General features: G+C 45.7%; 1 protein-coding gene across 1 annotated transcript in view; it reads right to left on the bottom strand.

Annotated features, from left to right (window-relative positions):
- Window positions 1-24,665, bottom strand: part of PCOLCE (procollagen C-endopeptidase enhancer) — a 146,010-nt gene that overhangs the window by 75,444 nt on the left and 45,901 nt on the right. Inside the window, exon 2 of the mRNA XM_086946202.1 lies at window positions 16,746-16,854. Within this exon, the coding sequence (XP_086802328.1) occupies window positions 16,746-16,854 (109 nt within the window). The remainder of the gene's footprint in view (window positions 1-16,745; window positions 16,855-24,665) is intronic.

The following is a 24,665-nucleotide window of genomic DNA, read 5'->3' as shown; positions in this document are numbered from 1 at the left end:
GGCCATGAGCACAATTTCTGCTTTTTAGGGGTTGCGTTTCAAGCAGGCTCTCGAGGCGGGGTTGTATCCTCATATTCTGGATCTTTACGTTCTTGTCTGGCAGGAGTAACCCGAGAGGTCCCTGTTGGCACTGAGGATCCGTGGATATAGGCGGACGCCTTAGTCTACACCGTGACAAGTCCAGAACTGGAGAGGTCCATCTTGATGACCTGTTATGAGGGTCCGATAAGGCATAACCCACTGTGGGAGACTGCCGTCAAATCCAATGCTTGAGTAGAGGGCGTTGACGCAGGCCTGATGGTCCACCATGGTCAAGGCATCTGAATGGCTGAGTAGGACAAGGATCCAAGGGTCAACGTTGTTGGTCATCTGAAGCGCATCACTGCCCACCTGGATTGTTTCCATCGCCGTGCCGGACCGAGGACTCAAAGGTGATGGTACTCCTGGAAGAGGACGCTGCTCTTCAGTACAGAAACGGCCTTGATTATGGCCCTGAGGAACTGAGATCCATGTTGGATGATGGGCCGCACTGATAATATTCGATCTCGGCCTTCGATACCGTGAACCACACTATTTTAATCAACAGACTCTCAGAATTAGGTATTAGAGGACCCGCCCTTAAACTGTTGACCTCCTTCCTCTCTGATAGAGTCCAACCAGTTGAAGCGGGGGCCTTTCCCTCAGAACAGGTCTTGCACCCGTGTGGGGTGCCTCAGGGCTCGGCCCTTAGCCCAACGTTGTTCAATCTGCATGTCTCCCCTCTGGCTAAAATCATCAGGCAATGTGGGTTCTCAGTGGTCTCGTACGCTGATGACACCCAATTGGTGGTGTCAGTTTCCAGCAATATGGAAGAGACAGCAGATCGTTTTAATCTCTATATGTCTCGCATACATCAATGGATGAGTCTGAACTGCCTGAATCTTCATGGTGGAAAGACTGAGGTCCTCTTATTGGGCTCTAATACCTCTTTCTGGACACCCAGATGGTGGCCGACGTGCCTAGGAAACACCCCAACACCTGTAAATAAGGCTAAAAATGTAGGCATTATGTTCGATGACAAATTGACCTTCAAACATCAGATCACTTCCCTTTCTTCCTCTATCTTTTTCATCCTTAAGAAGATTAGAAAAATCCGCCCCTTCATTCCACCAGAGTTAGTAAAAATTCTGGTGACAGCGCTGGCATTGTCCAAACTTGACTATGGAAACGTGCTTTATGTGGGGATCCAAAAGCTACAACGGCTTCAAAGTGCAGCGGCCAGATTGCTTCTGGATATTCCAAAATTCCAACCGGTCTCGCAGAAGTTGAAGATCCTACATTGGCTCCCGGTGGAGAAGAGAATTATATCCAAAGCCCAATATCTAGCTTTCAAGGCACTCCGTGGGGTGGGCCCTGACTTCTTGAAAAAGCAATTGAAATGGTATACACCAACCATTAATTTGAGGTCGGCTCACTGCAAACTCCTTCAAACGCCCAGAATCAAAAGAGGTTGTTGGGGCGGAAGAAGTTTTTTTTTGGGAACCGTTAAAATCTGGAACGTGCTTCCCGCTGAGATAAAGAATTGTCCAACTATCCTGGCCTTCAGAAAAGCTTTAAAAACCTGTCTTTTTGCAAATTAACTCTCAGTTTTGGATTGCGGGGTAACTTTCTCTTTCCATCTGGTTCAAGCGCCTAGATGCCGTCTAGCCTTTGTGCGTTATATAAATGTTTAAATCAAATCTTTTTGTAATCATACCCAGGGATGGTAGGTGAGGGTAAGTCGAGGGTTGGCCAGGGCGTCTGCACTGAGACTTTCCTTCATCAGTGATGTCTGGATTGGATTGGACTTGAAATGAAATGAAATTAAATGAAATGAAATGAAAAAGAAATTTATAAAGCGCTCTGTGGCCAAGCGGCTTCCTGGCGCTGAGGAACACATCGGTAACTGCCTAACTGGTGCGAGAGAGATTAGCCCGGGAAAGCCTGAAGAAAGAAAAAAGTTTTGAGGGCTTTCCGAAAATGAGAAAAAATGGGAATGGAGCGGATAGAGAGGGGAAGAGAGTTCCAGATTTGCGGAGCACGCACAGAGAAGCGGGTGCCCCCTGTGCGGGACTTACGGAAGCGGGGAACGTGAAGAAGAGAGAGGGAGGAAGATCGGAGGGAGCGGGGAGGGGCATAGGAAGAGATCAGAGAGTTGATGAAGAGAGGAGCGGACCGGGCCTGTGCCCGAAAGGCCAGGCAGGCAAGTTTGAACTGGGACCTGAACTGAACGGGGAGCCAGTGAAGGGTTTTTAGGGCGGGAGTGATGTGGGAGAACTTAGGTAAACGAAGGACAAGACGGGCCGCCTGGTTCTGGATGGCCTGGAGACGACGAGTCTCGTAGGCAGGGATGCCTACATACAGGCCATTACCATAATCCAGGCGGGATGTAATAAGGGCAGTGATGATAACTTTGAGGGCATCAACAGAAAAAAACCAGGAGATCTTGCGGATGAGGCGGAGGGAGAGAAAGCAAGAGGATACAACAGAACTAATGTGTGCGTGCATCGAGAGGTCATTGCTGACCTTGATGCCCAAAGTCCGAACAGAGGGAACCGGGGAAGGTGGAGGACCAAAAGAAAGGGGCCAGTGGACAGAGGACCAAGGGTTAGAGGGGCCGCCGGTGAGGACAAGCTCTGTCTTGTCAGGGTTGAGCTTCAAATGATTGAAGCTCATCCACTGAGAAATAAAGACAAGAGTTGACCTGAGCTTGGGAAGAGAGTGAGTGGGGGAGGATAGATCAAAGACGAGCTGGAGGTCATCAGCGTAATTATACACTGAGACCCCCTGCTCAAGAAGAGAGGAAATAAGGGGGCGGATATAGAGGTTGAAGAGGAGGGGGGAGAGAGTGGAGCCTTGAGGAACCCCACACGTGACCGGGAGGGGAGGAGCCGAGAAGGAGGAGAGGTGGACTGCCTGTGAGCGTCCCTGCAAAAAGGACGCGATCCAAGAGAGGGCAAAGAATAGTATGATCGACCGTGTCAAACGCAGCGGACAAATCCAAAAGGACTAAGGCCTGAGGAAGGTTGCCATCGGCCTTGCCCTTCAGTTCGTCAAGGACCGCCAGGACCACGCCCTCAGTGGAGTGGCCCGGTCGAAAGCCGGCCTGGTGGGAGGCCAAGATGTTGTTCCCCTCGATGTAAGAAGAGAGACAGGATGTTACGTGGCTCTCAAGAATCTTCCCTAGATAGGGGAGGAGGGAGATCGGCCTAAAGTTCAATGGAAGGGAGGGATCCAGGCCAGCTTTCTTCAAGATGGGAAGCACGATGGCAGACTTAAAGAAAGAGGGGACAGAACCCAGAGCCAGACAGGAGTTGAGAAAGGTTAGGGGGGGGGTGGGACAACTAGTGAATAAAGTTCTGAGGATACGAGCAGGTGCACAATCCGCCGGGGAGCCGGACTTGACCTTAACAAGGAGGTCGAGAAAAAGCTCGGGTGAGATGGGTGTGAAATGATCAAAAACGGGGGAAGAGAGGGGGGGATGGTCCGGTAGATCAAGGGGAGGAACAAGCGGGATGTTGGCCTTAATGGTAGTTATTTTATTGATGAAATAGGTGTTCAACGAGTAGCAGAGGGATTGCGAAGGAGCAGGGGAAAGACCAGCACGGTCAGAAGTGGCAAGGCTACGAACCAGAGAAAAGATCTCACGAGTTTTGTTAGCCGAAAGGGCAACGCGGTCCGAGAAGTATTTGGATTTGGCTGCTAAGATAGCAGATTTGTAATTATTGAGAAGGGCCCTATATTTCAGGCGGAGAGTGGGGCAATAGGTGCGGCGCCAACGACGTTCCGACCGTCTAAGCTCGAGCTTCAGGGATCTAAGGTCATCGGAGAACCACCTGTGGGCGTCGTGAAGACGGGCCGATCGAATCTTTTTAAGAGGAGCGGCCTGATCGCAAGCCGCGGAAAGCCAAGTGTGGATGGCATCCGCCTGATTTTCCACAGGGAGGTCGGTCAGAGCGGGGGCCGATAGAGAGAGAGAGGAGGAAAGATCATTGAGATCAACCTTATTCCAGCACCGAGCCCAGATGTTCTTGGGCAAAGTAGCTTTCTCAGGCTGGCCTAAGGGGATTGAAAAGGAGATCAAAAAATGATCAGACCAACCACAGGGGGAGATAGAAGACACCAGGGGATTGCAACGGAGAGACCAGATCTGGTCAAGAATATGACCATGGATGTTGGTAGGGGTCAAGACGTGGGATGAGAAGTTGAGACAACAGAGAGTAGCAGAAAAGTCTTTCGGGAAGGGGGGATCCTCCTGCGGGTCGCCCGGCCAGAAATTAAAATCCCCCAGCAGAATTAGCGACGAGTTGTCTACAGCCAGGGTGGCCAGGAGATCCTGCAAAGAGGACACAAAAGAGGACATGTACTGAGGGGGGCGGTACAGAAGAATCACCGTGAGGGGAACCGGGAGGTTGAGAGAGCGGGCCACCAGAAAATCTACATTGGTGATGCCAGGATGCGGAAGAAGCTGGAATTGCAGGGATCGGCGGACTATCATCGCCACGTCACCCCCAGTTCTTCCATCTGGGCGGTCGGCACGGAGGGCGTAGTAAGTTGCAGGGAGAATAGCAAGAAGGTCAGGAAGTGAATGAGAGGAAAACCAAGTCTCAGTGAGGAAGAGAAAGTCCGGGGGGTCCGTATCCAGTAGATTGAAGAGGGCGGTTTGATTTTTTACGGCAGAGCGTGTATTCAAGAGAATAGCAGAAGCATCAAGGGAGACAGGGGAAACACAAGGAGGGGGGGGCAGAGAGGAGATTGGGGAAGAAGAAGAAGGTAAGACGCCACCAGGGGGGGGGGGAGGGCGGGCATAGATGCCATGCGAGGATAAGTGAAGAGCTGTAGATGGGGAAAGAGGGATTGAGGCAGAGAAAGATGAGAGTTGGGCCGAAGAATACGCCAGACGAGGGGCAGAGTCTGTGGCCCCAGGTCCCGGTCGATCGCGGACGGGCGCAGACGGGCTTGCCTTAAGCGCGCCTTCGGCGCGCAAACGGCGCGCCCGCTGCGCCCGTCCGCTGCGCGAACGGTAGAGGCACATGTTAAGTAGTGAGAGTGGGAGGCGAGATCCGGGGGGCGTGGCCAATAAGTGGGCGTGGCCGGTCGTGCGCCCGCTGAAGGCGGGAAGCGAGTGGGAGAGCTACCGCTGCAGCGTCCAACTCGGCTGCGCGGGAGGGAGGGAACAAGGGCAAGGACCCTGAACAGGTAAAGAGAGGGTGGGTTTAAAAAACGCACTCAGGCGCTGAGAACTCCAAAAAAATAAATCAGGGCTGAGAAAGTTTTGCTGCTAAAAGCTCCCGCGGAAGGCAGGGAGTGATCCTGTGACTTGAGGGCATTAGTGACATCGCCTAGGGACAGGAGGACATTGATAACACTGAGCAGCGGCCCGCGCGTGTCGCCGCGGATGGATTTCACTCAAAGCAATAGAATATCTTCATAGGATGCTGCCTTGAGGGAGGTGCTGAATCCCGTGAGGCCTTTGGTGGAGCGTAGGTTTGAGTCTGGCCAGTTGGGTGCTTTGTGTGGTGGAACCACAGAGTTGAAGGATGGCTGTTTCCTGCCTTCTTCATGTTTTCTGTTTGTTTTTTCTTCAAAAGGTCAGTGCTGGCAGAGCCCTTTCTTGGGGAGTCCTGAAGTTCATATTCCTGAGTCTGATTCATACCGCCTCTGATGTCTTTGAGGAGGGCTGGGTGTTTACTGTGGAGGTGCTTGCAAGATGGTGGTGTAGTCTGAGATGTAGCTTTGGGGGTGGGTATTGGGTGGGACACCCCATAATAATTTCTTAGTCAGGCCATGGCCAAGGCCACTGGAATTACGCGGCAAGACTTGGTAAAGTATGCGCCAAGAAAAGGCAAATTATGCTGCATTATACAGCACATTTTGTGATAGTATTACTTCATTGTTTTGTCAATTTTAAACTTATTAACAGGGTCTGGGCATTAGTTGCACCTGTTTAGCACCAGTTTAACACCCGAAGATAGCAATAAGCTACAGAAAGGTGACCAGCCAATCTTTGCAAAGGGCCTTCCACCATGCAGCAACAACTGTTTCTGTTTTTTTAGTAATATTTGAACTGTTAGAGCTAGTAACAAAAACATTGCGTGCTAAAATTTACAGGTTATGTAGTAGATTATGGATTATGTGGCAAGTACAGAAAATCTATAATTATGCAAAAATCACGGCGGACGCACAATCGCATAACTCCAGTGGCCCTGGTCCTGGCCTGCCAGTGACAGTCAAGTTAGCAGTCTGTGATATTAGGTCACTGTTGCTGCAGACTAGCCCTGGGATGGCAGAGTGACCTATGTGTGATGCCCAGGCAGGCCCATGGGCACACATCTCATTGTGAAGTTATTTAAAACTGTCTTTGAAAGGGGTCACTATTGAGCCCTAAACCAACGACTTTTACAGGCAAAAACTGATTGAATTCCAAATTACTGTGGAAAACATTGAGATAATACATAACAACTATGCAGTCCCTGTTTACATTTAATTTTTACTTCATTTTGCATTTTCCTAGAGACTTTGTTTTTTGTCCATGTGTTGTGGATCTGGAATTTGTTTTGCAACATAAGAAACGTCGGTGAACTCGGCTCCACATGTCTGGTGACTTTTGATTGTGGGTGAGTGTTCATGACAGGGCATGAATAAACACTCTGGAGAGGTGGCTGAAGGTAGAATGAATTTCTCACAGCGCCCATCATGGGGTGAAAAAGTGGTTCAGAATACATTCCCATCCAATCCTTGGCCTCTCTGCAAAGTGCACACAGCAGCGGTCACATATGTGCCACTTGTAATTGTGATTCTATGGGTAATTGTGTGAAGGAGGTACGCAACTGTCAAAATGTTGACAGTGTCAACTGAAAATAAAATTCAGTTCTCAAAGGTGAGCTGGTGGGATGTGTGTGAGGGAGGTGGTGTGGTGGAGAAGATGAATAGAGATCCATGCAGAAGAAAGACAGTGTGCAAAGGAACATGATGAGGTGTGGGATTTGCATATGGAGGATTTTAGGAAGATGTAGAGAGAGAAAGGGAGTAAGGAGACTATTCACAAAAGTAACTTATACTGCTTACATTTGTGAGTAATTTACTCTTACACGTTTGAGGAACTTTACTACTTTTCGTTATTGACAAAATCTGTGTGTAAAGTTACTCGCAGTGTAGGCTTGCACGTCTCCAGCCTGTGCAACGGTATGTGAAGCCAAATTTACAAATGTAAGGTACTATTTCTACAAAAACAAATTGTAAATCCAGTACCACACATGGCCACCCACTGGTACTGCAACAACCTCCCATTGAAAATAATGCAGGTGGGCACTTAAAATAAACCCCCCTAGTAAATAATGCTAAATTAACTGATTTAAAATAGTTACAAATATAAATAACAATCATTAATGTTTAAAAAAACATTTATTATTTACATATATAATATTTTAGCAACTGTTTTTGAATTCACAAATTAATGTTGTGTTAATTCTTAATAAAATATAATTAAACTACTCTTGATTCTATTAAATACTTTTAATAGTTATTAATGTATAATAAAACAAATATTTTTCTACTTTAACTGGAAATGTATTGTTTAATTTTAAACTTCAGAAAAATAATGTTATATAACAATATATTTAAATGAATAAAGATTTAATTCAAAATGATTTTAATGGTATGGTAGCATTTTTTTTATTTTTTTCTACATTTGAAAGAAATATATACAACTAATTCAAATATTATGTAACTTAAAAATAGGTTACTCGTTTATTATAAAGTTTAATAAACGTTTTTAATTTTCCCTCTACTTTACTGTAGGAAGATCTCGACACTGACTGCAGAATGGCATTAATGCCACATAATCAGGAAAGGTAGCTCAAAACTTAACATTAACAACCACTTAAAGCCTTACCAGCTGTTTGTAGCATTTTATTTTATTCTACATGTAAAATAAATCTATAAAATAATATTTAACAAATATATTTTTTACTAATTTATTATAAAGTTTGATAAACGTTTTTAAATGTCTCATATTTAACCATAGGGAAACCCCACTCTTTGCTGTGGAGTCTCCCTATAGTATGTAGAGGAAAAAGTAAAAATGTTTGCATAACTAAAAAATATAGTATAGTATTTTTTTAGTTAAACATTAATGTAAATGAATTTTACATTTTTATTTTAAATGAAGAACAAAGTAGAACAAAAGTAAAGAAAATGCTATACAGCACCATGACATTATTTTTTTATTAAACCTTTCATTCATTTAAATAGATTAAATTCATTTTTTTAAAGTTTAAATTAAAACAAATATAAGTGTCTAGCAGAGTGAGAGACAGCAGAGGAAAGTGACATTAATGGTAATGGAAGCGCTCTTAGGAAGGTTTATTCAATCTCAAATATCCAGTTTCCAGTTTCCAGTTCTAGTCATTCATAACAAATTATTTTGGGACTATTTACAGAGGTATACACTTATGAATAATTTACACATGGAATTTACTCTTACACTTTTGTGTAACTTTACTACTTTTGGCTATTCACATTGAGTGTAAAGGTACTCAGAAGTGTAGAAATACACATTTGCACCCCAGTGAAAGTGGGGATGGAGTCTAGCTGAGGTGCCTGCCTCACGGTGCAGGGGTTTACAGTAACTTCCATTTCACTATGGGAGCTTGTGCTGCGGCCGGTTTCCGACCGGACCACAAGCTCCCATTGGGAAAGGGGAGTTTGGGACCGTACCAGACCGTACCATGTGCGCTCGCATCGTAATTTCAGTTTCACACCGATGACCCGAGGTCAGTTGGTTTCGAAACCGCAGAGATGTCAGTCGGAGGCAACTCAAACCAACATCATAATCTGACCCAGAGAGAGGTTCACCCCAACCAGACTGTAGAATGGCTTCCAAGCTACATAATGAGGAAAGGGAGCTGAAAACATAACAAACCCTCGAAGCTGAGAAATGTACAATTAAACACTCCAGTAGAACAAAACAAATTGCAATGTCCTACAGCGCACAAATTCATGTGCACGGTTGTCATATCTTTAGGTCTGTGATCGTATTGCTGTATTTTCTATTAAGAGGGTGAAAGAAAGAGGGAGCACTGTGCAGATCGCCAGAGTACAAGGCTTTTATGTTCCAGATAGTTTCAGACTTTCCTTCCCTTGAGTTTTCGCTCTTTGAATGATGACTGGCTGCCTCTCCTTCCAACCGAGGTCTGCCGCTGGGCCTGGGCTTCCACAAGGCCTTCTCTGCAGCCCATCCTAAGCCTGGTCTGATGATGCTAAGTGTGGGCTTATGCCAGCCTGCTCCCCCTTGGCTGCCCTGCCCTACATAGGAGGAACTGGACCAGAGTGGACAACATAGTCCAGACTATCTCACCGAGGCCCAACGCTGGCTGACCGCACTGTTCCAAAGACCTGAAAACGATTACCCCTAACACTGTCCACTGCGCCGTCCGGCCGCCCAAGCCCACCCTGTCCGTTGTAGTTTGATACATGGTGTTTCTTGTCGGGCAATCTTAGATTCACTTCTTATAAAATTATTGATTAGGCTGGGGGTAGAGTGCCACCTTGGCTTCTTTCCTGAGCTATTTTCAGGTTGAATGGAGGGTCGCCCGGACCCCCACGGCCTTCCCGCCGCAGTGTGTATCAGCAGTTCTTTTCCTGCCTTCAGATGTAGTTGTTGCTGTCCGTGAGTACCATATGCAGATTATTTGGACTAGGATGATGGCTTCTTTAAAAGGCACTGACTGCCCTCTATAGGCCATCTTGAGCACAGGAACCATCCTGAAATGTCAGTACCAGGCCCAGTACCTTTGAGTGATGGTGTTTTACAGGTGTTTAAACGTAGGTTAACCTGATATAACCAGCAGGGAACTCCATGGCGGATCCTGCTATTCTTGTCCGAATCCTGCAGCCTTGTGCCAGCATGTCATCGGTTCAACTTTCTGTGGAACACTTTGCTGCTGGATTTTATATTTAAATGTATTTACCTGACCTTCGGAAATGGGTCACCTCAGGGCGCAGCAGCAAGGTGTTCATTAACACATGGGGTCCCATGAGAAAACCTACAGGCAATATTTGACAAGTGGGTGTGTGGTTTCCCACCTCTACCCGCACACACCAGGGAGTCAGAAGCCATCACTACCTGCATGTGTGGAGAAGGCCCTCGAGACTGTGGGTTCTGTAATAACAGGCCTGGCCTCTGTATTTTGGAGAGCTTTGAGGCTTGGAAGTCGATGAAAGGTTATATAACGAGCAATAAAAGCCGAAATCCGGTAAGGACGAGGCCATAATTACAATGCCAGTGTTCTAGAAATCAAACTGCTTTTCTGCAAATAGACCCTTGTTTACTCAGAGGCCTGTGGTCGCACAGTGATGTGTTTGTTCTGTTGAAAACAAGCGACTTATTCCAAAGTTCAGCTGTGTTTACCCATTAAGGCGGGCGGATCCAGTCAGGAGATTTCCTGGCAGGTCAGTAACTATGGGGGCTGGTAGGGCTGGGCTGAGTAAGTCGCATGTCGTGCGTACCCCAAACATGCTGTCGCCGGGTTTGGTCCAGCGCAACCTGACATGCGACCGACTGCCAGAGCATTACCAGCCAGTGTTCCCTGCTTCACCACGCACAGCTCGCCACAGGGGGTCTGATAGTGCAAGAGCACACTGCATGCAAAGGGTGCATCCACCTGCAGCTCTGTGCTCAGAGCAGACTGGCGCGCAGTGATGACGTCATCAGGCATTAATGGGCAGTTTAAGAGTAAGAGGCTGTTGGACACTCATGTATCCTGCAGAGGGTTCTGGGTAAGAGGTCTGGGAGGGAACCCATAGGAAGCAGCGAATCACACGCGCTCACTCACGTGTTTTTAGGTCGAAGCAGCGAGTGTGCAGCTCAGGCACCTGGTGTATTATAACCATTCTCCACGCCCTGTGCTGAGGTGCATCCATGACGTCAGATGGCAGGTGTGCCTCCTTGGTAAGGTAAGTTGATGCAAACTTTTTTGACAACTGATATAACATTCTACTTCAGTCAGATGCAAACAGAGGCGGCAGGGATGAGGGGGCGGGGGTGAAAGGGCAGCATGGTCTCCAGCTAACAGTCATGGAACACAAAGATGGGTCAATGGTCACACGCCTGCACCCAAGTGGCATTTTGAACATAGAAACCTGCCACTGACCAGAGATGGCCCTTGTGATGAATCTATGTAGTCTGTACTCAGTGAGCTGTTAACAGATGACTTGTTCACGGGCAAGTGGCGACCAGCATGGCTTCCATCATAGTTGTGAGTGAACTCTTTTGGTGTCTAGTTCAAAGTCTGTTCCAGAATAAAAAAGGTCCTATGATTGTTCCTGAGCAGTGCCTCCTGTGCCTGACACTTCTTGAACCTGGAGAGGTTTTGTGTGAGTGTCGCATCCTCTCCAGCAGCCATCACTGTAGAATCCCTATTGGATAAACCACGTGTCAAGGTGAGGTCTCGATGGCTTCTGGAATTTTCCTCCCACATGACATTTTTATACACGTTTCTGGTCTCTCTCCGGGTACCTCGATTCCAGTGGCTGTTGATGTTTCGGCCACGATGTTGAGGGATGGTGCCGCATTAGTGGTGGAGTGTGAGATAGTCTAAAACTGTCTTAGAAATCTGAATGCTGCCAGTGTCTCCTTCTCTTCAGAATACTAACACTCTTCCCTAAAGTCTACATGAAGCATTCTACTTCTGCAATGAACTGCGGTTCTGTTAGGATCTTCAGAATAGGAACAATCTTTGACAGTATGCTACCAACACGTGAGTGCTGAGAGCCATGTAGAACTTTTTGTAGAGGCCTGTGACTTGATTTGAAGTCCTGTAACTTCCAAGGGTCTGATGTCATGTCATCAGAGGAGCAAATGTATCCACTTGACTTTTATTTTTTGGGAGCATTTCTAAAGCATGTACCTAGCCCCAGAGGGCACATGACTGCTGTATATAACAATGGAGGAATATCATGGGATCCATCTCTCTCCCTTCTGATTCTTCTGTTGGACGACATATGTCAACACATATGCAGATGTTGCATGAATTTGTTGACTTCTTGTTCACAACTGTTGGGGAGATCCCTAAGTTAGAGCATTGCACCGTCTTTATGACCTCAGCCTCCACAGACAAGCTTGCACTTGTTTGTGACATGGAACACAATGCATCTGTCTGTAAGTAATACACAAGATATCTCAGGGTTATAAGAATAGCCCAGGGCTTTTTGCAGCAATAATAATGGAGACCTAGGGGTAATATAATATATTGATGATACCTACATTACTGACGAACTTGACTGAACACTTAGATAGGACGGACTGGATACTAACACTCTTAGTTTGACATGGGTATAAAATAAACTGGAAAAAATCGGCAATTGCATATCTTAATGTGATTTTCCTTGGATATGAAATATCCAGTTAGGGTAAAGGATTCGCACCTGACGTCCTGTAGAGGTGTGCTACTTCACAACCTCCAAACACTTTATGAAAGTTACAAACTCTCGGGGTTTCTTAACTTTGGAAGAGCTTACCTGCCACAATATGCTGAGGGGTAAAGTTGATGCATACTTTTATGACAACTGATATACCATTCCACTTCAGGCAGATGCCAACAGAAGCGGCATGGATGAGGGTGCGGGGGGTGAAAGGGCAGCAGGGACTCCAGCTAACAGTTATGGAACATAAAGATGGGTCAATGGTCACACGCCTGCACCCAAGTGGCATTTTGAACATAGGAACCTGCCACTGGCCAGAGATGGCCCTTGTGATGAATCTATGTAGACTGTACTCAATGAACTGTTAGCAGATGGCTTGTTCAGGGCAGGTGGCAACCAGCATGGCTTCCATCATAGTTGTGAGTGAACCCTCTTTGTGTCTAGTTGAAAGTCTGTTCCAGAATTAAAAATTTCCTTTGATTGTTCCAGAGTTGTACCTCCTGCCCCTGTCACTTCTTGAACCTAGACAGGTGTCTTGTGAGTGTGGCATCCCCTCCAGCAGCCGTCACCATAGAATCCCTATTGGATGAACTACGTATCAGGGTGGAGTCTCAATGGCTTCTGGAATGTTCCTCCCACTTGACGGTTTCATACAGGTATCTGTACTCTCGACGGGTACTTTGATTCCAGTGGGTGTGGGTGGTGCCCACGATGTTTCGGCCATGAAACCCTATTACGAATTAATCACTCACATGTTTTTTGTGAATGAAATTGGACACAAAAAAAACACTATCTTAAATGGACTGCAAGCAGACATGAGAGACTGAGAACATTGTTTACATTTTGGCAGAAGGCGTAAAAGCAGACAGAGTGGCGGAGGACTTTGTCTGCCACCCTGCCATTACTCCCCCTGGCCCCACAGACATCTCTATATATTGGCAGGAACTGCCCTCATGGTGGTTTCTGTCAATGAAGGGGAAGTTTGTTGGATGACTCCTTCAAATGTGAAGGCCAGCCTTCAAACTTTTCCAAACTATTTTATTTTTCGAAAACAAACTCTGAAAGCAGGAGTTTGTTATAAAAAATCAAAAAACTAATGACTCCCACACAATAGGAGAAATCTCCCATGTTGTGAGTCATTTTTGTTTTTTTACGTGGCGGTGATGGATAGTAAAAGGAAAAGCATCTAGCCTCCCATGGCCCCTACTCCCTCGGGCCGTTGGCAGAAGGTTTATTCTGCGAGAGTACATTTTACTCCGCAGTGTAAACCTTGCAGTCTACCCACCTCTAAATTGGATGGGAGGACTGAGAGTTTTGGGGAGAGGGTAGTCCGTCGACTATTAGGCTGGAGTACCCTCTCCCATAACTCTAAATCAGACCCTATGTATTTATAGACCCTAGACAATGGCCCAAGTAACAACTTTAGTTATTTGGGTTATTCCCAGCACTTCTGGCTACATAAACGTTGTTTCCAGTAAGTTCCTGATGCATTTCGCACGGGTATTGTACACCATTCTTCATGCTTGAATCACAACGCGCGTAATCCATATTTTGAAAACCATTGGGTCTGGACTATTGATTGGCTGTAAATCTACTTTTGGATTCATTTCTTCCTTCTTCTTTTCTTTGTTTTCAAACTGCTCTGTAGTATATCAGCTAGAATTCTTATAGTTGGTTTTCCAATTATTTGCTTCCTATCGAGGAAATAAATCACTTTGAATGTCAAAGTAAATGTAGACAGATCCTACCCAACTGAATCCCTACGTCATGAATCAACATGGTTTTATTTTTTTGGAGACCCGTTGGTCAGTGTAGGTGTGAACCGGACTTTGACTTTTTACAACTTTGAAGCTCCTCAAGTAAGACCTGCGTTTTAGTTCATCAACTGTTAAGAAATAGTTTTTCTGGGCATTCCATTGGAACAAACTCCGGTAATGTCTATCAACGAGTCTTGACCCTGTGCCTCTTGGGAACAGTCCAGCCCGAACTGCTGAGCCATGTCTTCCCTGGACCGGAATCAAGCATCCTAGGAACGGTTTATGGCTATCAGCCGTCTTCAGCCAGGATAGCTTGACTCCAGTGGCGTAGTGAGCACAGGACCCACGTCTGGGCATACCCTTCCCACATAGGGTGAACAGCAAAACACGCAAGATGATGGACGAATGTTGCACAATGTCAAAACATTCACCGTCAGTCACAGATCTGGGGGTGCCCAGACCTTCAAGTGAGACTGCATGGGAATGTATGAGGAAGGCCTGAAGTGTACGACGCAGCGCTCATGCACTTCAAGTGAGACTGCATGGGAATGTATGAGGAAGGCCTGAAGTGTACGACGCAGCGCTCATGCACTTCAAGTGAGACTGCATGGGAATGTATGAGGAAGGCCTGAAGTGTACGACGCAGCGCTCATGCACTTCAAGTGAGACTGCATGGGAATGTATGAGGAAGGCCTGAAGTGTTCGATGCAGCGCTCATGCACTTCAAGTGAGACTGCATGGGAATGTATGAGGAAGGCCTGAAGTGTACGACGCAGCGCTCATGCACTTCAAGTGAGACTGCATGGGAATGTATGAGGAAGGCCTGAAGTGTACGACGCAGCGCTCATGCACTTCAAGTGAGACTGCATGGGAATGTATGAGGGGGGCCTGAAGTGTACGACGCAGCGCTCATGCACTTCAAGTGAGACTGCATGGGAATGTATGAGGAAGGCCTGAAGTGTTCGATGCAGCGCTCATGCACTTCAAGTGAGACTGCATGGGAATGTATGAGGAAGGCCTGAAGTGTACGACGCAGCGCTCATGCACTTCAAGTGAGACTGCATGGGAATGTATGAGGAAGGCCTGAAGTGTACGACGCAGCGCTCATGCACTTCAAGTGAGACTGCATGGGAATGTATGAGGAAGGCCTGAAGTGTACGACGCAGCGCTCATGCACTTCAAGTGAGACTGCATGGGAATGTATGAGGAAGGCCTGAAGTGTACGACGCAGCGCTCATGCACTTCAAGTGAGACTGCATGGGAATGTATGAGGAAGGCCTGAAGTGTACGACGCAGCGCTCATGCACTTCAAGTGAGACTGCATGGGAATGTATGAGGGGGGCCTGAAGTGTACGACGCAGCGCTCATGCACTTCAAGTGAGACTGCATGGGAATGTATGAGGAAGGTCTGAAGTGTACGACGCAGCGCTCATGCACTTCAAGTGAGACTGCATGGGAATGTATGAGGAAGGCCTGAAGTGTACGACGCAGCGCTCATGCACTTCAAGTGAGACTGCATGGGAATGTATGAGGGGGGCCTGAAGTGTTCGATGCAGCGCTCATGCACTTCAAGTGAGACTGCATGGGAATGTATGAGATGGGGCTGAAGTGTAGGATGCAGCGCTCATGCACTTCAAGTGAGACTGCATGGGAATGTATGAGGAAGGCCTGACGTGTACGACGCAGCGCTCATGCACTTCAAGTGAGACTGCATGGGAATGTATGAGGAAGGCCTGAAGTGTACGACGCAGCGCTCATGCACTTCAAGTGAGACTGCATGGGAATGTATGAGGGGGGCCTGAAGTGTTCGATGCAGCGCTCATGCACTTCAAGTGAGACTGCATGGGAATGTATGAGGAAGGCCTGAAGTGTACGACGCAGCGCTCATGAACTTCAAGGTAGACTGCCTGGGAATGTATGAGGAAGGCCTGAAGTGTACGACGCAGCGCTCATGCACTTCAAGTGAGACTGCATGGGAATGTATGAGGGGGGCCTGAAGTGTTCGATGCAGCGCTCATGCACTTCAAGTGAGACTGCATGGGAATGTATGAGGGGGGCCTGAAGTGTTCGATGCAGCGCTCATGCACTTCAAGTGAGACTGCATGGGAATGTATGAGGAAGGCCTGAAGTGTACGACGCAGCGCTCATGCACTTCAAGTGAGACTGCATGGGAATGTATGAGGAAGGCCTGAAGTGTACGACGCAGCGCTCATGCACTTCAAGTGAGACTGCATGGGAATGTATGAGGAAGGCCTGAAGTGTACGATGCAGCGCTCATGCACTTCAAGTGAGACTGCATGGGAATGTATGAGGGGGGCCTGAAGTGTTCGATGCAGCGCTCATGCACTTCAAGTGAGACTGCATGGGAATGTATGAGGAAGGCCTGAAGTGTACGACGCAGCGCTCATGCACTTCAAGTGAGACTGCATGGGAATGTATGAGGAGGGGCTGAAGTGTAGGATGCAGTGTTCATGCACTTCAAGTGAGACTGCACTGGTGTATGAGGCAGTGCTGGCAGCTCAAACTGGGGTCAGCAAGAGGTCATACCGTGATGGTCCAGGCGCATTTCTTGTTTGAGGGGTAGTGGCTCGGGAACCCTTCGCTGGCGATGTACCCCGAATCACCAGTGTGCTCCCCACCGCATAGGAAGATAGGCCTGAAAAACAAGAAAGATGCCATCATTAGCTGATCACAAGGAACTGGGTGTACCATTCACAGTTTATGCACGGAACCAAATGGACCACTTACAGGCGAGCAGCACACGCGGAACCAAATGGACCACTCACAGGCTAGCAGCACACGCGGAACCAAATGGACCACTCACAGGCTAGCAGCACATGCGGAACCAAATGGACCACTTACAGGCGAGCAGCACACGCGGAACCAAATGGACCACTCACAGGCTAGCAGCACACGCGGAACCAAATGGACCACTCACAGGCTAGCAGCACATGCACATTTGATTGTCTCCTAAGGTCTCTTAATGGTAGGCACACAAAGGATAGACTATGCCACATCCGCGCCCCTGGTGTGGGCAGCCACACTGCAGGGACCCCCTGCTCTTGAACTCCCATGACTAAGCAAGCATCCGAGAGGGGTTCATCCATCATTTGACCAATAGCTTTGTAGTTTGAAGCACATTTTAGGCATATGAAGATGATGAGACAGAGGTTGTCATGGTCCAGTGTGTGGAACCAATCAGGAGACTGGGATTAATGGCAGCAGTTTAAAGGAACACATCCAAGCTGCCGCCAGCGCTCGGACAAACAATGTGAAGTAACAATTCCAGATCTGTGCACACATTGGCGACGAGCCCACGCTTCTGAGATGCTGCACACGTCACCTCGCCAGCTGTTCTCCATTCCAGCCTCTGCTTTTGGAAGTTACTGGCTGACGATAAACCCTGCTCTTTCTTTTTCATCTTAAACTGGATTTGCTCGCAGTCAGGTTAACCAACAATATAGGAGTAAAGTGAGGACTGAAACCAAAAAGTCATCAAAAAAATTAAAAACAGAGATTTTGGTCTTTTTAAAAGTACCTCTTCTCCGAAGTGTGCAAACACGCATTTTACAAGAATAGGAGAGCTTGTTGGTAAGTGTAATAATTGAAATGGACTGATTCAGAAAAATCTAAAATGGGTGCAATATTTGCCATTGAAAGTACTCTGTAGCACTGAAGGCTGTTTTTAGAAAGTCTTCTGATGCTAGAGTCGATAGTGGCCTCTAGACCAAGCCGTATAGATGTGTGGCTCAAGCCCTCAGGGTCTGCAGAGCCCCCTGGGTTTTAAAGAGTCTTTAGTTGTAAAAAAATATTCTCTTCCTCATGCAGAGGAAGCTGCAATCCCAAGAGTAAAATGTCTTGTCAAGGATGGGTTGAGCTGGAAATGAAGTTCTCCCTCTTCTGTTTTCTTCACAAGGCCTACTTTGCTCCAAGGTTTTAGTATAGGGGTGGAAGCCCCGCTCCAGGCGCTAAAGTGCTTAAGAGCATACCCCGGATGCTACCTATGTAAATATACAAGAATAAAGGCCACTAGTGACGCTCAACATATGGGCAAGTCCGTGCTGCAATGCTAAGGAAGCGTAAAGCACATTTAGCTTTGTCGAGTAACGGATCACACATGACGTGACTAAGGAAAGAATTCTCTAGATAGATAATTAATGGGTTTAAGTTGAACACATATTAGTATGTATATGTATATTAGTATGTATATATATATATAAGACCAGGAACCCTTCTAGCAATCCAGAATGATAAATGCGGCACACCAAGTGAATAGCACAAATGTTTATTGTGCAAATATATATATATATATATATATATCCACGCTCCAGGTTATTGCCGATCCACCAGCGCACTCGGTAGCGGGTGCTGGAAACGCGACGGCAAGACAGCGTATAATCCCAACGCTCTGAAGAAAAACACCAGCACTCACGGGGGAGGGGGGAAACCCTAGTATGGATATATTTGGCGCAGTAAAATTGAAAACAAACGCGTTTCAGCGGTATGCCTTCGAAGGCATACCGCTGAAATGCGTTTGTTTTAATTTTTTCTGTGTCAAATAAATCCATACTAGGATTTACCACCCCCCGTGAGTGCTGGTGTTTTTCTTCGGAGCGTTGGGACATATATATATATACGTGTGGGGAAATCACGGACACAATTCAAGGTTGCTTTAGACACCCAGCCTACGTATACCAGGATACCTCACGAATGAACATTGATATGTCTACTAGAGGCAAACAAATAAAATGAAGAGGCACGCACCTGGGATTGTTTGGCAAAATCAGCATGGTGTCTGCAGAAATCTGTTTCCCCCGAAGAAGGCTGAGAGCAAGCCGAAATGCATTGGGACAAAGGCAGCAACAATTACTTTGAATAAAATGAAAATCAACCGTGATGCCTGTGCAACTCGTTTTTCTCCTGATTGGGGAAAGTGTTTATATATATATATATATATAAAAGCTCACTCCCTCCCGGTCCCGGGTGGAAAATAACGACAGCACTCGTGGGAATTCCGTTATTGGCAGCTTTACTCGCACAACAGACGCGTTTCGGAAGCAACGCTCCCTTCCTCAATGTTTACATCGAAATGCGCGTACTGGCGCCATTTTATTTCAACATTACAAACAACACGTGTTGGTGGGTGTAGAGAGAGGACTGACGCAAGAGCGCCATCTTGCTAGTACAAACAATCCCTGTATTAGCATAGATGAGAATAAAAACACATTATTTTAGTGAGTATTAAACAATTATAAAACTCCTCATGTTTTGTAACGAGCAGTTTAACAACATAATTGTGCCGTGGATCGGCAAGTAACCCTCTCATCATTTGAGGGTTTTTGATTCTTATCGAACAGAGTCTGTCTGGGTTGTGTCCTTACTCTGTCTAGAGTGTTGCATAACTGTGCATTTAGGGAGCTAAATAGCCAACATTGCAGTATCCGTAGTGGGGGTTATCTTGATGTTATCACAGCTTAAGGATTCTAGTTTCCACAAGTTCTTCTGTGTATTGGTGTGCTTTAGGATGAATTAAGAGCTCTTTCACTATCATGGCACCACACATACGATAACTGTACAATACTCTTGGTAATTTCTGGATTATGGTTTAACTTTTGGTAACTTTTGAAATTTTTTGTTAATCAACATTCAACACCGTTGGGGATTGAATTTGGACATTGGGTTTATGGAAATCTAAAAGGCAACCTTCGAGTTGCCACAAGCCGATCCACGGCAAGATTACTGTCCATTACCCACTGTACTGAAGAGAGGGTTACTTGCCGATCCACGGCACAATTATGTTGTTAAACTGCTCGTTACAAAACATGAGGAGTTTTATAATTGTTTAATACTCACTAAAATAATGTGTTTTTATTCTCATCTATGCTAATACAGGGATTGTTTGTACTAGCAAGATGGCGCTCTTGCGTCAGTCCTCTCTCTACACCCACCAACACGTGTTGTTTGTAATGTTGAAATAAAATGGCGCCAGTACGCGCATTTCGATGTAAACATTGAGGAAGGGAGCGTTGCTTCCGAAACGCGTCTGTTGTGCGAGTAAAGCTGCCAATAACGGAATTCCCACGAGTGCTGTCGTTATTTTCCACCCGGGACCGGGAGGGAGTGAGCTTTTATGTTTTAAGCGCGAAGCTCTGACGCGCCTTGACTTGCACCCGCTGTGAGAGTGCCCCCGTAATTTGGAGCAGTGAGCTTGGATATATATATATATATATATATATATATTCCACAAAAATCCACGAAATGGCAACACTCTCAGAAATCAAAACGCCACGCCAGATATCCAAGTCCAAGGGTGTTTATTACACCTATTACAAGTGTAATAAACACCCTTGGACTTGGATATCTGGCGTGGCGTTTTGATTTCTGAGAGCGTTGCCATTTCGTGGATTTTTGTCAAATTTGAGTACCGGCGTGCTTGGCCAGAGTGCACACCACCTCTCACGGGGCCAAAACCAGTTTAGACGGAGCAATTTTGGAAAAGGAATATATATATATATATATATATATATATATATATATATATATATATATATATATATATATATATATATATATATATATATATATATATATATATATATATATATATATATATACATATATATATATATATATATATATATATATATGAACCAGAACACCTAACTCCCACAGAAGTTCCATGGAAAAGCAGGCACGGACACAAAGTGGCATTGGAATCGACATTTATTTCCTAGTGCAGGACGCCCTCAATCACGAGCACGAGAAGAGACGCGTTTCAGCCTTCAAGAGGCCTTTGTCAATCAAGTTTGGCAGTGCATAACTAATGATTTAAATAGCCCATCCAACTGACCCAATAAGTAAACATGGAAAACATACTATAGTGTGTATATATATATATATGAGGCCATTGTACCAAAGCACCCCAGTCAATTTGTCAAAAGTTACGAAAATTGTCTTAAGAAATAATGCGTATAGTCGAAGAATCATTAATTTGCAGAATGTTCCTCGTTCATAATGTTCTGGTGGGGTCGATAATGTCCAACCTAGTCCTACTTCAATTTTAGATCAATGACCTCAAGTCCTGTAACAGCCCATGAACGTTCTGATAAAGTTAGATATGCCGTCTATACAGTTGGCCGCTCCCGACCAGTCCAAGTAAAGAAACCTTGATAAGTTTCCTATGAAGCGTGTGCTTCTCTCTTCAAAGTATTAGTATCCCAGAAGTGCACTTCCAAGACGCTAATACTTTGCAGAGAGAAGCACAATTGACTGTGGATTTAGCCTTGAAGAAGTAACCTTGTGACGAAACACATGCCAGCTGTTTTTTCCCGGATTTTAATATACGCTTACGGTCTACAACCACCTGGCTTTTGCCTTCAATCTAGAATCAACAGTAAAGTGATACGAATTATTGTGAAGGTTTAAAACGGTTCTTTTTGACTACTTTATATATATGTCCACAAAACCTCCACAGCGGAAGTAACAGGGCCGCACACCAGCAGGAATTATATCACGAAGAAATTTATTTTCCAAGAGCCATGTATTTTTAGAAGATTTAGCTTTGAAGTGACTGTGCACCAAACGGTCCTTTATGTTTTTCGCTCTCCGATATGTAATTACTGGATGGGGCCCCATTTTTTCTCCTATAGAAGTATCAAGTTGCAAAATTTTCCAATTTTTCTTGATAACATTCGCAATTTGTTTTGATTCCAGGCTGTAATCCAAGATAAGCCTGATGGGTTCCTCTTGCTTTCTGGATGACCATCCCTAATAACAAACATACCTTGTGGAGAATTCTTAAGGTTACGACGATTTTGTAGTGAGGATGATGAATGAAAAAAGAATAGTGCCACAACAATAAAAAGTTCAGATAAAGGAAATATGCAAAAACAACTGTAAATAAATGCTGGAACAGGGCAAACCAAAAAACCAGACAGGAATGCCTAACTGCAAAACATAATCATCCAGAGAGCAAAGAGGAACCCATCAGGCCTATCTTGGGTTACAGCCTGGAATCAAAACAAATTGCGAATGAATCTCCATACGTAGCAGCAGAGGACTTATGTGCAACGCCCTCCCTCGGTACTTCCCAAAGCTTGGAGCCGGAGCTCCCTGCTATCAGAAGTGGAAATACTAGTACCGGAAGGACCAATGACCCGCCAGTGTCTGCGCCAATATCCACAATGCGAAGCAGCCAAGGTCGGTATGAGTTGCAGTCACATGCAAAGTCTTCCCAGAGGGACAAAGACTTTGTGTATTGCTGACCCGAGATGACAACAAGCCAGTTGCTTTAGGCGAGTGCTGAGGTGTCCTGCAACCAACTAAGAATGCTCAATGAGCATTATGTTGTAATGGACGTTAGCCTGTGAACTCTAGGTGAGCCAAATGTCTAGATTTGTTTTGTTGACGTTTGTTTGGTTATTGCTATTTCCTGGTAAAGGAGGAATGTAGTGTTGCTGACGTGAGGGGGAGACCACCTCTCCCAGTTACGTAGGGGAGAGATTAGTTGGAACCCACTACCCTTGATTGTAATGGGCTGGACTGGCGTACGCCAGTTAAGCGTAAGGGGAACAAATAAAGATTTTGGGACTCCGGGCGTGGCTCAGTTATCTGGCCACTACCTTCAACACTGTGTCTAGCTTTTAATTGTGTGCCGGTGGCTAGGCCTGTGATCCCCCAGCGCAACACCACAGAGACGTCTGGAAAGTAATACTCAGCAGGTGTTTCCCACAACAAGAAGACCCTCCCCACAGTCAGATCCCCAACATTTACTCCTTCACCCCAAGAGTCTCTAGTGGCTTGTCTCCGGTCACAATGTGGTGTAGGTGATTTGAGAGCCACCTAACAAAGTGGTTTATTGTTTCACTTCTTGGGTTGATTAATCAGCAATGAACGGGGCTTGCACCTCTGTAGATTAAGAAGAATTTAAGTTAGATCAAGAAGAATTTAAGTTAGATCTCCTCCTACAGCCCTGTTGGCCAACAATGACATACAGGGTGATAGCACTTGCCACCCTTGTGTTTCTTGTTCCAGGAGGTTGTGCTTGGGGAGGGCTTCCTCCAGAGCTTCAGATCCTTGACCACTGCTTCTATGATCTGACACCATGGATTATCTTGGTCAAGGGACCACTCAAACGAAATGCTGATTAAATTGTAAACAAGCAGTACAGACATGAAATGGTAGGATTCATGGCGAGAGAGAAATCTTTTATTTTATGGTTAATAAAACCACTTTACAAATTTAAATTAAAACATTGCGTGCTGAAAGGCAACATTAAAAACGTATTATTGTCAAAAACAAGAAAAAAAAGGTAAATTGTTGATTCCTGCAAATAACATTAAAGAGAACTCAAATTTCTTAAAACTGCTTTAAAGGATTTTGCAGTTGCACTAGTCAGGTGCATGTCTAAAGGATTAAAACGTTGTTTGAATGTTGACCAACGAGATCTGATATCTAATGTCCTTGGCAAAAGCACATCACCTGGGCGAGCGGTGCCCTGCAGTATTTCATGGTGGAGTTTTCGAAAGGCCATATCTCACTCTTTTTATGTAGCCCTTTTTACTAGAGCCATGTTGGCTCCATCAATAATACAGCGCTGCCCCTTGAACATGGGGATTTCATGAAGTGGCTGTGTCCTTCAGTGCATGGCAGTGGCACTCGGAGCTGGCAAGTGCAAGAGCTATCAGTGTCGGCCGGTAGTGTGAGCTGATGGGAGCGAGCCACACATGCACCCACATACATGCTCCCACTCACCCATCTACATGCACACTCACACCTATACATTCACACATACACACACGCACCAAACATTGCAAACAAAATCTGCTGTGCAGGGACAGTGATCTCGGTGGCGGAATGGATTTCTAGGTGGTTCCTGCAGGATTGGGACTGCCGCCTCCTCTCATTGGCTGACATTGTTATGGGTCAGCCAATGAGAACAGGCGGTAGTCCTTTAGATGCCACAGAGTGAAATGAGGTCAGCATGGATTTCAATTCATCAAAATGCCAGGGGTAGCGGAAGTGACATCACATGCCCCTTGACCTTCACTTTCACGCACACTTTTTATCACCTACTCTCTTTAACCTGTTCATGGAGCCTCTAACCGAAATTCTGAAATTTTCCAATGTATAATCCCACATGTATGCAGGTGACGCCCAGCTATACCTTAAAATATCCTCCCCTGAGGATATCTGTCTACTCAACAAAACTCTGCAAAAAAAAAAACTGGCTATCCAGAAACCACCTTAAATTCAAATCGCTCAAAACCAAATTCCTCTTAATTGCCTCACCAAAAAGATCCCTCTACATCAGAGATTGGATGAAACATTTAACAGTCTTCAACTGCCTTCCACACATTATAGATTCCACAAGATCACCAAGAATTACACTTGACAAGAATCTCAACATGCAAGAACACGTCAGCTCAGTCACCAGAGGAGCAACTTTCAAAGGAGTATTCTAAGAAA

Source organism: Lissotriton vulgaris, chromosome 12 (assembly GCF_964263255.1).
Source record: "Lissotriton vulgaris chromosome 12, aLisVul1.2, whole genome shotgun sequence".
Lineage (NCBI taxonomy): Eukaryota > Metazoa > Chordata > Amphibia > Caudata > Salamandridae > Lissotriton > Lissotriton vulgaris.
Note: the sequence above shows the minus strand (reverse complement) of the source record. Positions and strands in the feature narration are given on the sequence as shown.